The 14,006-nt window shown below is 42.7% G+C and overlaps 1 protein-coding gene across 1 annotated transcript; it reads right to left on the reverse strand.

The window, feature by feature from the left end:
• Positions 1 to 95: 95 nt before the first annotated feature.
• Positions 96 to 13,795, reverse strand: cmya5 (cardiomyopathy associated 5). The gene is made up of 14 exons (XM_034122334.1): positions 13,622 to 13,795; positions 12,114 to 12,750; positions 8,508 to 11,927; positions 6,141 to 6,236; positions 5,437 to 5,655; positions 5,317 to 5,339; positions 4,987 to 5,111; positions 4,747 to 4,881; positions 4,073 to 4,219; positions 3,758 to 3,905; positions 2,947 to 3,080; positions 2,717 to 2,834; positions 1,941 to 2,117; positions 96 to 1,319 (listed from the first exon to the last, which is right to left on the reverse strand). Exons 1-14 carry the CDS (start codon positions 13,735 to 13,737, stop codon positions 1,067 to 1,069), a joined length of 5,748 nt encoding a protein of 1,915 aa, XP_033978225.1. The 5' UTR covers positions 13,738 to 13,795; the 3' UTR covers positions 96 to 1,066.
• Positions 13,796 to 14,006: the final 211 nt, after the last annotated feature.

Genomic DNA, 14,006 nt, shown 5'->3' on the forward strand with positions numbered 1-14,006 from the left:
TGTTCCCTGGCAGTCTTTATGTATTTACACCACAATCCCTTTCTCCCTTTCAATCCCCTCCTCTGTTTCCACAGGAATTAAGGGAAAATGCCTGGAGAAATAGTTTTGTAATAATTGTTAAAAGACATGTCCTCTGGAGAACCATGTAGCCTGTCTGAGGTGTATGGCTCCCACATCTACAGTAGCTGTAAGTCATCAAAATCAATCTGGACGGCTATTAAGTGCATGATAGATTTTGCAGGAGTTGTTAGGAACTAATTTTGAGCCGATATCACAGCCAATAATGGAAGGATTAGGCCCTCTGGTGGTAGGTGTGTGTTATGAGCTGAAAACAAACAAGTAGTCAAGTTGTGCAAATAGAAAAATAAACATGTTAATTCAGCTCAGATGTTAACATCAAGTCAAAGAGAGAAACAAAATGAATCTCCTCTTGCAACCAGTCTCACATAACAAAATATAGAAGAGGTCACATCTGTTTACAAAGGTTATTTACACAAATTCACAATATGAAATACAGTTCAAAAGTGCCACAGTATGTTTCTTGGAGCTATAAACTCCAAAATCAAAGGCTTTACTATTGTTTGAGTACAATGTGTGTTTCACTTCAATGATGAATGAAAACTTTAAATTAGTCAATCCTAGAACATTTACAGTAAAAAAAAAAATCAAATCAGCAAATATTATGGTCAAATTTACAAAATGATCCAAAACATGCCATTGACCAAACAAAGGAAGAAACTCAACTGTGGAAAAAAAATGCAAGGCACTCAATTTCAATCGAGTTGTTTTCCAGACTGTCATATTTTCACTGATTTTACAAGACAGCTTCTGCTTAAAAAATAGATACATGTTGGGTTTGTTTCCTGTTTATCAGAGACGGTGTGTTGAGGTAAACAAAAAAAAACACACAAACCAATAATTGGAGAAGAATGGGAACAAGTTAGTCCTCTGTCTTCACATCTTTTACATCCTGCATATCTGCAGTTTCATTTCAATTGTTATACGATGAGATCCTTCAAATCAAATGATGTCCAACATGAACTGTAAACTCCTCAGAGAGTGAGAGCTAGCTGTCCTTGGTAAACTCCGGCACCTCCTGCACCATGCTGACCTCCAGGCTGCCCGGCACCTCCAGGCCCAGAGCAGGGTGGCACGGCTGGGGGAAGCGCTGGCAGAAAGAGCCCAACACCTGCCCACTCTGAGCGTTGTAGAAAGACAGACGACCAAGCTTGTAATCCAGGAGAGTGCCCACCCGCTCAGGCATCTCCATCACAAACACACTGGACTGGACATCATTGTGCAGCAGCTGATAACTGCAGCTGGACAGAGAGAGAAAGGAAGAACAAGAGGTTTAGACCAGGGGTGTCCAAATTACAGCCCGCGGCCCATTTTGAAACGGCCCTCAGCTAATTAAAATAATATAATGAAATATGGCCCACAAATTAAACTTATGCTTGTCATATATTGTACTAATCAAATATATATGTACAAATATATATCAAAGTATTCATGTGTGCCCACTTTTCAAATTAATTAAATCAATTAAAGTTGGAAACATTTTCAAACTAATCTTAGTTGATATAAAAAGCCCAATCACTTATTTGCATAATAAATCTTTTTAGAAGCAATCTGAAGCTTCTGTTTTAAGCCATGAGCTGCACACTAAATAAATGAAACCCTATGGAGATCTGTGATGTAGGCTGTTGTGTTTCTTACAGCATTTTCAAGTATCAAGCTTAATTTACCTACATTTGATGATTTTGCTAACTTATAACTTAGCATATGAGGCAAAATACCTCACCTCTAGTGAGGGGCCCAGCCATTCATATATTTTTCTGTATGGGGCCCTCTGTGAAAAAAGTTTGGACACCCCTGTTCTAGACCAACACAGTGATGGGAAGTGCAATATATAAGGCAGTCAGGGAGTTCTTTATGCATACCCTGATGGTGTTGGGATACACTGCAAACACCATGACAAGCTGTTTTCTCCCAGTGGGCTGTTTCTATTGGCTGTGCTGTCTGCCACTCCGATCCTGTAAGCTGTGCTCCCTGACACCACGGTCTCCCAGTAGTAATGTCCGTGTGCCGGCAACAGCTCTCCCAGGATGGATGGACACCTGGAAAACACACAAACTCTCAGTTCAGTTTCAATTTGATACAAAAACAATTAAAAAGAACAGAAACAATCCTAAAACATAATAGAGATACGTGGGACACCATGATGAGCATTCTGAAGCTTGAGAATATGGGCCCAGACACTAACCATATAGTATTTAAAATATATACAGTGTTGTTTGTTATCATGTTTTAAAAAAAAGTAAATATATTAGACATTCTACCTACAAAACTTACTTTACAAACCCTGGATACCAAACTATGGTTCTAAAATATTTATAACATCAGTCCTAGCATTGGTATAATACAACAGGTACAATACAACAAATAGAGATGTTTAGCAAATGGGAGTAACAGTACAATTTTTAATTAGTATTAGAGTAGAGTTACTAGTTTAGAAGTCGCCAACCATTAAAGATATTAAGGCTTTAACATATTGTTGTAGCAACTGATTCCTTAAGATCTTTTAAAAACCGACTCAAATAAAGATGTTTGTGTTATACATTTGTTTTCCAGATGTGTGCTAACCATGCTAAAGCTTACACATTTACCTATTATGTGTAAACTCCTGTTGGAGTGGCCGAAGCCGGCTGAAACTCACTGTTTGTCTGTAGATTGTGTGTTTTCATGTGCGTCCTGAGAGTAGTGCACAGTGGTCTGATCCACTGACAGCTCCAGAGCAGGGTGAGCCGAGGCCTTCAGCAGGTGGAACCTCGTCCCTGAAGACAGAAACAGGTAAGAGACAATATCATGAGTGAATTATGTTCTGTTTTCCTATTTGTGTAATGTTACATCCAGACAGACTTACAGTTAAAGCGTGTGTTTAGTTACCTTTGCTGGAAATGAGGGCCGCCTCGCTCTGTTCGCTGGCTCCAGACTCATTCACAGCTTTGATGTAAAACAGATAATTCTCATTGGGCTGCAGGAGAACCTTCTGTTCACAGCTTCTGATCGCTGAGATGGACCTAAGTTGCAACACACACATGCAAACATAGATTAAAAGAAAAATGTAAAAAAAAATGATTAGTTAAAGTTAGGGTAGGTAAGAATGGAGAAACCAGCTCGAGTGCGCTAGAATTTGAAAATACGCAGCCGGAAAAAATCTGCCCCTTCCTTCCGACTTTCTTACAGAGCCCCTCCTCCAACACACACGAACGCGCACATGACCAATGAGGGCACGAGATAAGTTTGTGCACGAGAAAGGCTGACAGGCAGGTAGGCCATCCAGTTATTTTAGCCAGGCCGGCTTAGATGATTGGTCGTGCTTTTTACAGCGCTACGGCTTCCACAGATGAATTTTTTTTAATGTATTTATTGTCAAAGAATTTAATATATTCATTGCTATCGGGATGTTAAGAGCATTCCATGGAATATAACAAAAAGTGTTTCTGAAGTGAATTACCTACCCCACCTTTAAGCCTTTATTGATATTGATTTCGGGTAATTTCAGGTGTTGCATAATAAGCAGAAAGTCAGAAATAACTACAGCAAGCACTATATTCATGTCCTTACATTTTCATATCAGATATAGTTTCTTATGAGTATGTTTCGTACCAAATTGACCGACTTTCCATTTATTGTATTATTGCACATTTCTGTCTTTTCCACCTCTTTATATACATGAACCTATCTGTACACCCACCTGAGCCCCTCTCCCTCCAGCTCATACTGGCGACAGTACTCCAGGGTGTAACTCTGCTCTGGAGTCAGATTTGTTGAGCTCCATCGCAGCGTGGCTGAGTCCCACATGACAGTGCAGCGCTCCGTGTCGATCACTGGCACTGATGGAGCTGCCACAAAGAGAACAAGATGTCATTGACCTTTAACCTTTAAAAGTCTTTCTGGACCCCCAACAATATAGAAATATAACAGAAATGTCATAGAGTATCTTGCCCACAATGCCAGTAAAAAAAAGAGCAATGTTGTTGTGACTTTTAGCTTCAGTGTGTGTACTGACCGGTTCTGAAGGTGAGTCTCTCGCTGGGCAGAGAGCAGCCTGTGTAGTTGACGGCCATCACCCACACTTTGTAGGTCTTGTCAGGCTCCAGCTCCTCCAGCACACAGTAACTCTCCTTCACCGTCACACGGTACTCCTCTGACACCGCTGCAGACACAACACATGCACAGTGTTTATTAAATCAGAAAGTCAGTAAGACTTCATAGGTTTTGTGTAAATGGACCTATTCTAAATAAATAGAGGGAGTTAAACACCAAAAGAGGAAATACACGTATGTTCCATCTATGTGTTGTGCAATTTATTCATCTTGATTTTTTTTTGTCTGAGATGTAAGTGTTAGAGATACTGGCTATTGTCTGCTTTCTCTACAATATAATGGAACTCCAGTAGATGGGCCTTTGCTTATGGTGCTCAAAGCCGTAAACAAATATTTCCAGAAATCATGACCTGGCTTAGCTACTTAAGAAAATCCTTATATCTATAAGCAGAAAATATTTCTGAACTTTCCCATTAACAAAAAGTATGAATTAATTGGAATTTTAATGAAAATGATACATGAACTTAATGTCTGTTAATTAGTTTAGATGGTACATCAGTAGGTGGTGTTATACATAAAAGATGGGAGCACTTCCGCCAGCATATTCAAGTGTAAATACCATCCTGGACGTATTTACCTCCTTGTGGATCCTCCATGCAGTAGACCTGGAAGCAGTCTATGATGTCTCCAGGGTTGACCTTCCAGTAGACAGTGACGCTGGTGCTGGAGGCTGAGCCCGGCTCCTGAGCCTGCAGCGTGGGCCTCTGAGGCACTGAGGAGCACAGAAACTCAACATTCACAACTGCTACATATATGAAAAAAAAGCACAATAAATATGTGAGATGTTTCTGCAGAGATATGTTTACATCAGACCAACCTGGGATTCCTTTGCGCTGTGCGAGGTTTGAGCTGGAAGTGTTGCCCTTGGCGTAATCCTCGAACACCAGCAGGCCCTTGGGACCCAGCTCCAGTGACATGGCTGAGTCCAGAGCTGCCTTGAGACTGACCACACAACCACAGCATTTAGCCACAACTACAACTCAGTGACAAAACATATCTTTTGTATATCCTGAGCAGAGCAAAAGTGAAATTCTGACTGCAGATCAAGCAGCAGATTGTGTTGTTAATCACTTTCTAGTCAAATGTTGGTATTAACGGTATAAAAGGCCACATTAGCTCATCCTCCATTCACTAAAAAGCACATTACCTTGCATGAATTTCATCAGGTGACTGGTGGGAAAACAGATAAAAGAGGGTTTTATCAGATATGTCAAAAACCTTCATTGGCTGAAAATGATACCACAGATCAACCAGCTTCAGGACTCACCCGAGCGTCAGTCTCAGCCTCTCGGGCCGTGGTCTCCAGAGTGGCCTTGGCCGAGTCGATGCTCTCCTGGAACGACACAATCTGGTCGTAAAGCTGCTCCAATTTGGCTTTCTTCTCCTCCTCCATGCTGACAGACATGTTGTTGTACTGCTCCATCACCAGAGCCATCATCCCCTCATTCTGCGCCTGCATCGCGGCCTCGCTTTCCACAAACTGGTCCTAGTCGAGAAAAGAGGGGCGGAAAACAGAGATATTATATTTACAAATGTTTACAAATGAAATACTATGTATTATGACGTATTATATGTATTTGTCTAATGGCAAATAAAATATGTTGTGCCTTGTAGCCATCAGGCTCCACAACCAGGGTTAACCGTAACCCATCAAAAATAACCTGCAATAAATATTAATAATAATTGCACCCGCACTGGTACCTGCACATTTAAATGTTTATATATTTAACCAAGCCTACATATCTGTATATGTACATTCATACAGTACATACATGTTTATTCTTATTCTATATTATTTTTATTTTTATTAATATTATTATCCTTGTGTACTATCTTTCTTTCTTATTCTGTTGATGCTATAACACCTGAATTTCCCTACAAGGATCAATAGAGGTCCATCTTATCTTATCTTAAATATTCAAAAAAGGTATTGCATATTTTAGTATTAAATGTGGAGTAACTTTGTTTTACCTCTACAGAGTTGTAGGCCAGCTCGAGCTCAGACACCAGGTCCTCGATGTTCTCCGACCTGCCCTGAAGCTCTGAGATCCAGTCGCTCAGCTTCTCCTGATGAAACACACACGTGAGGGTAAGATGTAATGTTTATATCCCAAAGCGTCTGACAACAAGATACAGCTGGGATTATAGACATGTTCACAACTCCAAATCAAAAGAATACTTTCATTTACATGTTTAAATTAAAATAGCTTTTGTTGTTTTGTTATTATTCTTGTATTTATTCATTGTTTATCAATATTTACTATGACTATTTTTTGTATTAGTATTCATTCTTCTGCTGTACTCCTGCACCATTAAAAGCCCCTACAAAACATTATTACAGTACAGATTAACTACTGAAAATATACATATGTGCAAATGAATATTATCAGAAAGAAACTTGAACAATGTTAAACTATTCAGTGAAGAAAAATATGTTCATTGCACGTTTGTAGAAGTGACATTTCATGACAAACTAAGTCTTGATTCTTAAGTGTATGAAATTATGAATTGTATTAAGGCAATCTAATGGATCTGTACAATCCAAGTTAACAGGAGATGGATGCTTTCTGTTTTTAGACTGTAATAATAAGGAAGGATATTCTAGGAGAAACAGCAGTGCGATCCCCACCCAAACACTGACAGCTCACATTAAAGGCTGACAGCCACTCCTCTAAGGGTCCAAAGACAGGTGTGTGTGTGTGTGTGTGTGTGTGTGTGTGTGTGTGTGTGTGTGTGTGTGTGTGTGTGTGTGTGTGTGTGTGTGTGTGTGTGTGTGTGTGTGTGTGTGTGTGTGTGTGTGTGTGTGTGTGTGTGTGTGTGTGTGTGTGTGTGTGTGTGTGTGTGTGTGTGTGTGTGTGGGTGTGTACTTGTGTGTCTATATGTGTGAGGAAGAATGTTTGAGCATACTTGCACACATCCATGTCTGAAGAGTGATAGCAGTCGAGCATTGCACATATTAGTTTAGGATTGGACTGGAAACAGATTGGCAAAATTGTTTAGGTAAACTTTGATCAAGTTTCTCCCTTTGTGGAAAATCTGAATAGACTGCACACCTTGGTGCTGAGGTCATAATTGCAAACTAAGCTTTGATATTTGTCTCAAATATCATCTAGAATATAATTTAGAAATGACATTTGATCATCTTCAATGTGTTGCAGGTAATTTCCTAAATCTTTAGATGCAAAAAGCTGTGATTATTTACCAAATGCACATCGTCAAGTCATACTTGTTCTCTAAAGTATCCTCACTGATTACAGAATAACAATAGAAAACATATACATATATTGTATCTGTGAATAAATGGCTTAAGGTATGAACCTGCAGGTTAAAAACTGGACCGATGGCTAGTAAAAGACCCAAAAAATGTTGATTGCTATTAAAAAGCAAATGGCTGACCCTGTGCTGACCTGCTGACCCATAGGGATAGTCAGGGAGAATAGTGTGTTTGTTTGTCTGTGTGTGTGTTAACAGATCACATATCAGTCTCCGCTTTATGACACACTGGACCGTTCCCCATTTTAAAGTGGAGCATTACATCACGACAGTTCAATGTGCTTGGCTGCAGCCTGATAGCAGTGTGAGGTCTGCCAGCATTAATAAAAGGTTATATCCCACTCTCTTTGGATTACTTTATTCTACAGAGACTCAAACTAATGCCAGCAAAGTGTGCGATGATCATAACCCTGTGTTGTAATAATGCTGATGGAGTATATGATGATGAGCTGCTCTTTAATAACAGTATGCCATCAGACATCAGAACTGCATCTGAGTTGTTTCAGTGGTAGCAGCCTGCAACATTTGTAAATAAAACGGAAACTGGGAGATGCTGGGAAATCTCTGAGGCCACAAACAGAACAGTAAAAAAACATATACTCGGATCGACAAAGGAATTCTTCTAGATTTTGTTCGATTTTTGCTCCAAAATGTTGAACTATAGTCATTTACATATTTGTTTTTATTTTGCTCAATCCTTTGGGAAGTGTTTAGTGTGTTATATTTCATTTTACTAATACTGTGCATTATAAATAAGTCATACATTTGACTTACGGCATACTTTTAATAGTTATTGATGGTCTACATTTGACTTACTACTACTTATGAATAGGGTCATAAGTTATACATCAATTATGTTTGCTTCAATAACAGTTTTTGCAAACACTGTTGACACCCCTCTCAGATATATTAGTATTAGTCACTGCACACACACAGACGTACTTTTCTGTAGCAAACTCTAGAACCATGTAACCAGCTCAAATCCATATTAGGTGATAAAACAATGTATGTTATATGAGCTGTTTAATATAAAACATGCTCCCAGGCATTTACACAGTACATTACCTTGATTTCCTCATAGGCCTTGTCCACAGCAGTCACTTCGTGGTCGTGATGTTCCCCCGAGCTGCAGTCGTCTTCTGCCAGCAGACCGCCACAGGTCAGACAGAACCAGTCCATCCCCTGCAGCTCTGCAGCCAGCTGGGCCTGACTCTGCTCCTCTGCGTCAATGATGTCATAATCAGCTTCAATGACCTCTTCTTCTGGGGACACATCAAGGACTTTCTCCTCCGCCTCCTCCATCTCCATCTCCATCTCCATCTCCACCTCCATCTCCATCTCCATCTCCATCTCCATCTTCTGTTCTTTCTCCTGACCAGACTCCAGTTTTGGTTCCTCTACATCTCTGTGTATCTCAGGTTCGGGCATCTTTTTGACATCCTGTTTAGATATGATCTCATATCCAAGCTCCTCAACAATGTCCTCTTGAGCCTCTTCAACTTCCACATCTTGTTCGATCTTTTGGTCTACATCCTCTTTGTGCAGATCCATTTCTGGAATGAAATCCTCTTTAACAGGCCTTGTTTCTGGGGCCTCTTCCACTGTGGGCATTTCTACCGTTTGTTCTACATCTGCTGCTTCTGACTGTCTTTCCTCTGGCTGTAGCTCAGACAAATCCTCCTGGGGAGTAAAGCTCCTCAGAGTGGAAACAACACCCTCGTCTTCTATAAAGTCCAACTCCATCTTCTGCTCCTCTGTGTTGCCCTCCTCCGTAGTTGCTGGAGGAGAGTGCGTAGTGTCAAACTCGTTTCTGGGTAGAACGTCTTCCGGCTGTGCAACGTTTGTTTTCAGTTCCGTCATTGTTTCTTCATTGAGAGCGTCAAGAGTCTCTGGGCATGTTGTGAGGGGTTCAGATTCGTTGGTATGCTCCTCTGCAGTTGCTGGAGGAGAGTACCCAGCATCAAACTCCTTTCTGGGTAGTGTTTCTATCTCTGCAAACTCTGGGTCTACTTCCAGTTGAGGCTCGATCATTGTTTCTTCGTTTGGTGCCTGAATGGTCTCTGGGCATGTTGTGATGGTTTCAGGTGCTGGAAGGGAAGACCTTGTGTCTAACTCATTTTGTGGAAGAGCCAGTTCCTGTTGTGCAACCTCTGGTTCTACTTCCAGTTGAGGCTCTGCCGTTGTTTCTTCATTGGGAGCCTGAAGAGTCTCTGGGCATACTGTGGTGGGTTCAGATTCTATGGGATGCCCCTCTGCAGTTGCTGGAGGAGAGTACTTAGCATCTAACTCGTTTCTTGGTAGTGTTTCTATATCTACAACTTCTGGTTTGACTTCCAGATGAATTGTTTCTTCATTAGGAGCCTGAAAAGTCTCTTGGCATACTGCCGTGGGTTCAGGAGCAATTATTGGTTCACATGTGCTGTCAGGTTCAGAAAGAGTTACTGTATCACTTGTAGACTTCTCTGATGTCTGACTGAACTCGATGTCCACCTCTACAACTTGTCCTTTGGGAACAAGGAGGATAAACTCATGATCTACATGAACCTTCTCCCGAGCAACACTCCCAGTTACCTCAGCGTTGGCTTCATCGTTGGCTTCAGGTGCGAGCTCACTGTCAGGCATTGACTCATGCTGTGTTTCCTGTGAATCCATCTTGACTTCTTCTGGCATCTCCGGTTCTATTACTTCACTTGAAATCTCTGCTTTAACCTCTGGCTCCTGATCAGCTTCAGCGATATCGATAATTAATTCCGGGGACTGGCTCTTGACTGCGGTTTCATCTGTTAGAGCGCTGTCTTCCCCTTCAGGAGCTGCTGTTTGAATGTCTTTTGTCTCAGTACTTGTTAATTCCTGAAGATCAATCTGAACTTGAGTTTGGATCTCTTTTTCATCCACTGCTTTTTCAGTTACCTCCACCAACGCATGTACTGCAGAATCACAGTCAGTGAGGAGGACCTCTACAGGTGCAACGTCCTCAGGAACACCTTCTGCTGCTTCTTGTTTCCCACCGATAGATGTTTCAGCCGAGGTGTGCATTTCCTGTCTTTCAGTCTCAGGTTCTTTTACTTCGGCAGGAGCTTCTGCTATGGCCTCGGTTTCTACTTTCTCATTAGCAGCAGCCATCTTAGTTTCAGTACTCTCCTCAGACAAACTCTGCTCAGGGATGATGTGAGGCTCCTCACTGTCTACAGGCGCTGCAGCAGCTGTCTCCTCTGCAGCGTCTACCTCCACCTGAGCTGTTTCTTCTACCACTTCTTGTGTCTGACGCGGCTGCTCGGCTTCAACAATGCTAGTTGTTTCTGATGGCAAATCCCTCTCATGTTCCTCGCTTTCCTTTGCTTTCTCTACTTTACTGTCCACCTGTTGAGTTTCAGGAAGTGGTTTTTCAGTGTGGCTCTCGGTAGGTTGGATCTGGTCTTCTTTTACCTCATGTTTCACCTCCTGGTCCTCCATCTGATCATCTCCAAGTTTAATATCCTGAATCAATTCCTCTGAAGCTTCTCTGACAGCTTGCTCTTCAGTCACAGCAGAGAGTTGTATTTCCTCTTCCTTTCCTGCCACTGCAACTATTTCTCCTTTCTCTTCAAATGTTGCTGATTGTAAATCTTCACTTTTATCTTCAACAACCTCCTGTGTCTGTTGTTCCTCTGTCTTGTCCTCCTCGTCCTCTTTGTCCACTCTTGTAAGACATCCTGTTATGTCAAACCTACTCTGCGACCATATAACCCTTCCCTCCTTCTGACCCTCCTTCTGACCCTCCTTCTGACCCTCCTTCTGACCCTCCTCTGACTCTGGTTGAACCTCCATCGAGGGAATTTCATCCTTCAAAGTAAACTTCTCCAGGTACCCTTCCTCCTCTGAATCTGAAAAGCGTCTCCTGTAGGTCTTCTCTGATGAAACGCTCTCTGCCTCAGAGTGTTCCTCGTCGCTCCTTGTCCTCTCGCCTACAGCATCCTCGTAAAGGTCAGAGTACATGAAGGACATGGCGGTGGGCTCATCCAACAGGATTTGGTCGATGATCTTAGGGGGTCCAGAGGAGATAAAAATGGGCGTGAGGATGGTGTCTTCACCCCCAAACAACACAGAGCCTTTCTCCTTCACAGATCTCTGGCTTTCTAGTCTCATTCCCATCCTACCCTCAGCCTCATCTTCATTGCTCCGCTGCAGCGCATCAGCAGGAGCTCCTTCTCCGTAAAAGACCTCATCCAGGTGTTCCCCAACTATATCCACATCTGTAACAAAGTCAAAGGAGTCCTCCGATGCAGACAGGCTGTCTGTGGCTGTCTCCTTTTGCTCCTCAACTTTGGGCTTTGCTGCAGGCTGTTCTTCCTCCTCCTGCTGCTCTGGATCTTCTTCCTCAGGAACCGCCACATCAACCATGGTGAACGGCTCGAAGTAATCTATGTCCGCTGTGCTCTCCTTCTGAGTGTGTGCGTGTCTGTGCTCTGTGTCCTCTGACAGCTGAGAAGAGTCTTGCTTTGAGTGCTGAGAAAAGATCACAGTCAGTAAGTTAATCTATAGAGGACAATTCATTGTTTTAAACAGTATTTTATGATTGAATTTGACTTGAATAGCAGAGAAAGGCAATCAAAAACGAAATGCATGTTAGTGCTGGATTGAGATACCTAATAATAAAACACATGTAGATCAATAAGATAAATCAACTCATACCTCATGGGGATCCAGTACTTCCCCCTCCTCCTGCAGGGCTGGATTCTGTGTCCAGTCATGGTTGTTTCGGGACCTGATCATTGGTGTCTGGTCCAAATAGGACAAATTGTCCTTCAACTCTGTGCTCTCTTCCTCATCCACAGTGGGAAGTTTGGAGGGGACTCTGATGTTGAGAATCTCATAACCCTCTGAAATCAAACTAAACAGCTGCTGATCTTTGTTTTTGATTTCCTCCAAGTCCGGCTCTGTTTCGCTTTTCTCCTTTTTAATGTTAGGAAGAGACACCCCCGCCATCTCAGGTCGCTCCACTCCCAGGACTGAAGCCGACCTTGAACTACCAGGTCGGCTCAGCCTGTCCCCGAGCCGGCTCCTTCCTCCGGACCTCGTCCTCCTGCGGATGACTTTCTCCTCATCAAAGACGATGGTGATCTTTCCTGCGGCTCCAGGCCCCTCCATGCTGTAGGCGTCAGAGGTGGAGCTGGTCTCAGAGGCCCATGGCGTAGAGCAGCGGCTAGAGGCCGTCTCCCAAACAATACCGCTGTCCTCGCTCTGAACGGTCACCATAGAGAACGATTGATCCACCATCAGGCACTGGAGTTGTGGCTTCACAGACTGGTCCTGGACAGCCTCTCGCAGACTAGAAGTCAGAGAAATGTATATAGTTAGAGAAAGAGAGCAAGGTGTTTGTGCAGGAAGAGGAAGGGAATGACTAAACAGTGTGCAAGAGGAGATCCTGTTGCCACAGCTTTTGAAACCCAAGCTGAGGACAAACCAATGAATCAAAGCAAAACATATTTGTACAAGATGTGCCACCATGGAAACAACCAACACCAATTCAGTTTTTGCACCTGAGGCAACTAAGCTGAAAACGCATTAACACCCGCTAATCTACCCTTAAAATGTTGACTTGAGAAGTGTAGATCTCCGGGATTAAAACCATGTGCTGTGTGCCAGGCTGCCAAATGTGAGCGACGAGCTGAACAAAAATGATCAGATGTGCTCTGAGCTGTTGCTCCTGCTATCAATACAGCTCAGCCCCTGCAGGGTTACAGAAAGGTGACGTCCCAAAGCGTCATTTCTGTAATATTAGAGAAGAGATGCCTGGCCTTCCCAAATACATCCAACATATCAGTGTCCTCCACTATTTATGACAAGAAAAACTAGAGCAGCCAGTATGAAACATGATAAATGAGATGTAAAATATGGGACGGTGAATCATATCAAATGATAGAATAGAGCTGTTTGCAATGCCAGACACCTCCCTGTAAAAGCCGAGGAACAGATGATATTTTAATGTTAGATGAAATGAGTGCTGCCTTGTTTTACTTTGATACGCTCTTCAGACTGACACATGTTTTGGAGCTAAGAAGCCCAGAAACAAGTGGTTTCTTATAGCCTTCATTCCATATTTTTGATGATAGGATCTCTCAGCAAAAAAGACACCAGTTCACACTAAGATAAAGTGAGTGACAATTGAGGTATTTCAGCTTGTAAGATGTGTAAAGCACCTGTTCCGCAGTTCCTCCTCCTCGTCTTCATCGTCCTGGCTGAGGGCCTCTGAAGCTTCGCTCTGAACCTCCTGCAGCTCGGTCATCTCCGAGTCCAGACTCTCACACTCCTCCATCTTGGTAATATCCTCCAGCTCTTCCCTTTGTAGCCCCCACGGTTGTTTTTTCAGTGAATTTCAGAGTCCCCTTGGAGTTTTCAGCCACCCTGATTCCGGAGGAGTTGGTCTGCCTGTTTGTGTCATTCTAAGTTGGGAGCAGTCCATCTGACACAGCCCGGGACAAAAATAGGCTGAGAGAGGAACGAGAAGAGGGGTGTGGAGCTAGAGAGGGGAGCAGCTAGAGAGGGTGGGTCTCACTGGGTCTGGGAGTTTGTTGTTAGTGAAAT

This window comes from Trematomus bernacchii, unplaced genomic scaffold (assembly GCF_902827165.1).
Source record: "Trematomus bernacchii unplaced genomic scaffold, fTreBer1.1, whole genome shotgun sequence".
NCBI classification, from domain to species: domain Eukaryota; kingdom Metazoa; phylum Chordata; class Actinopteri; order Perciformes; family Nototheniidae; genus Trematomus; species Trematomus bernacchii.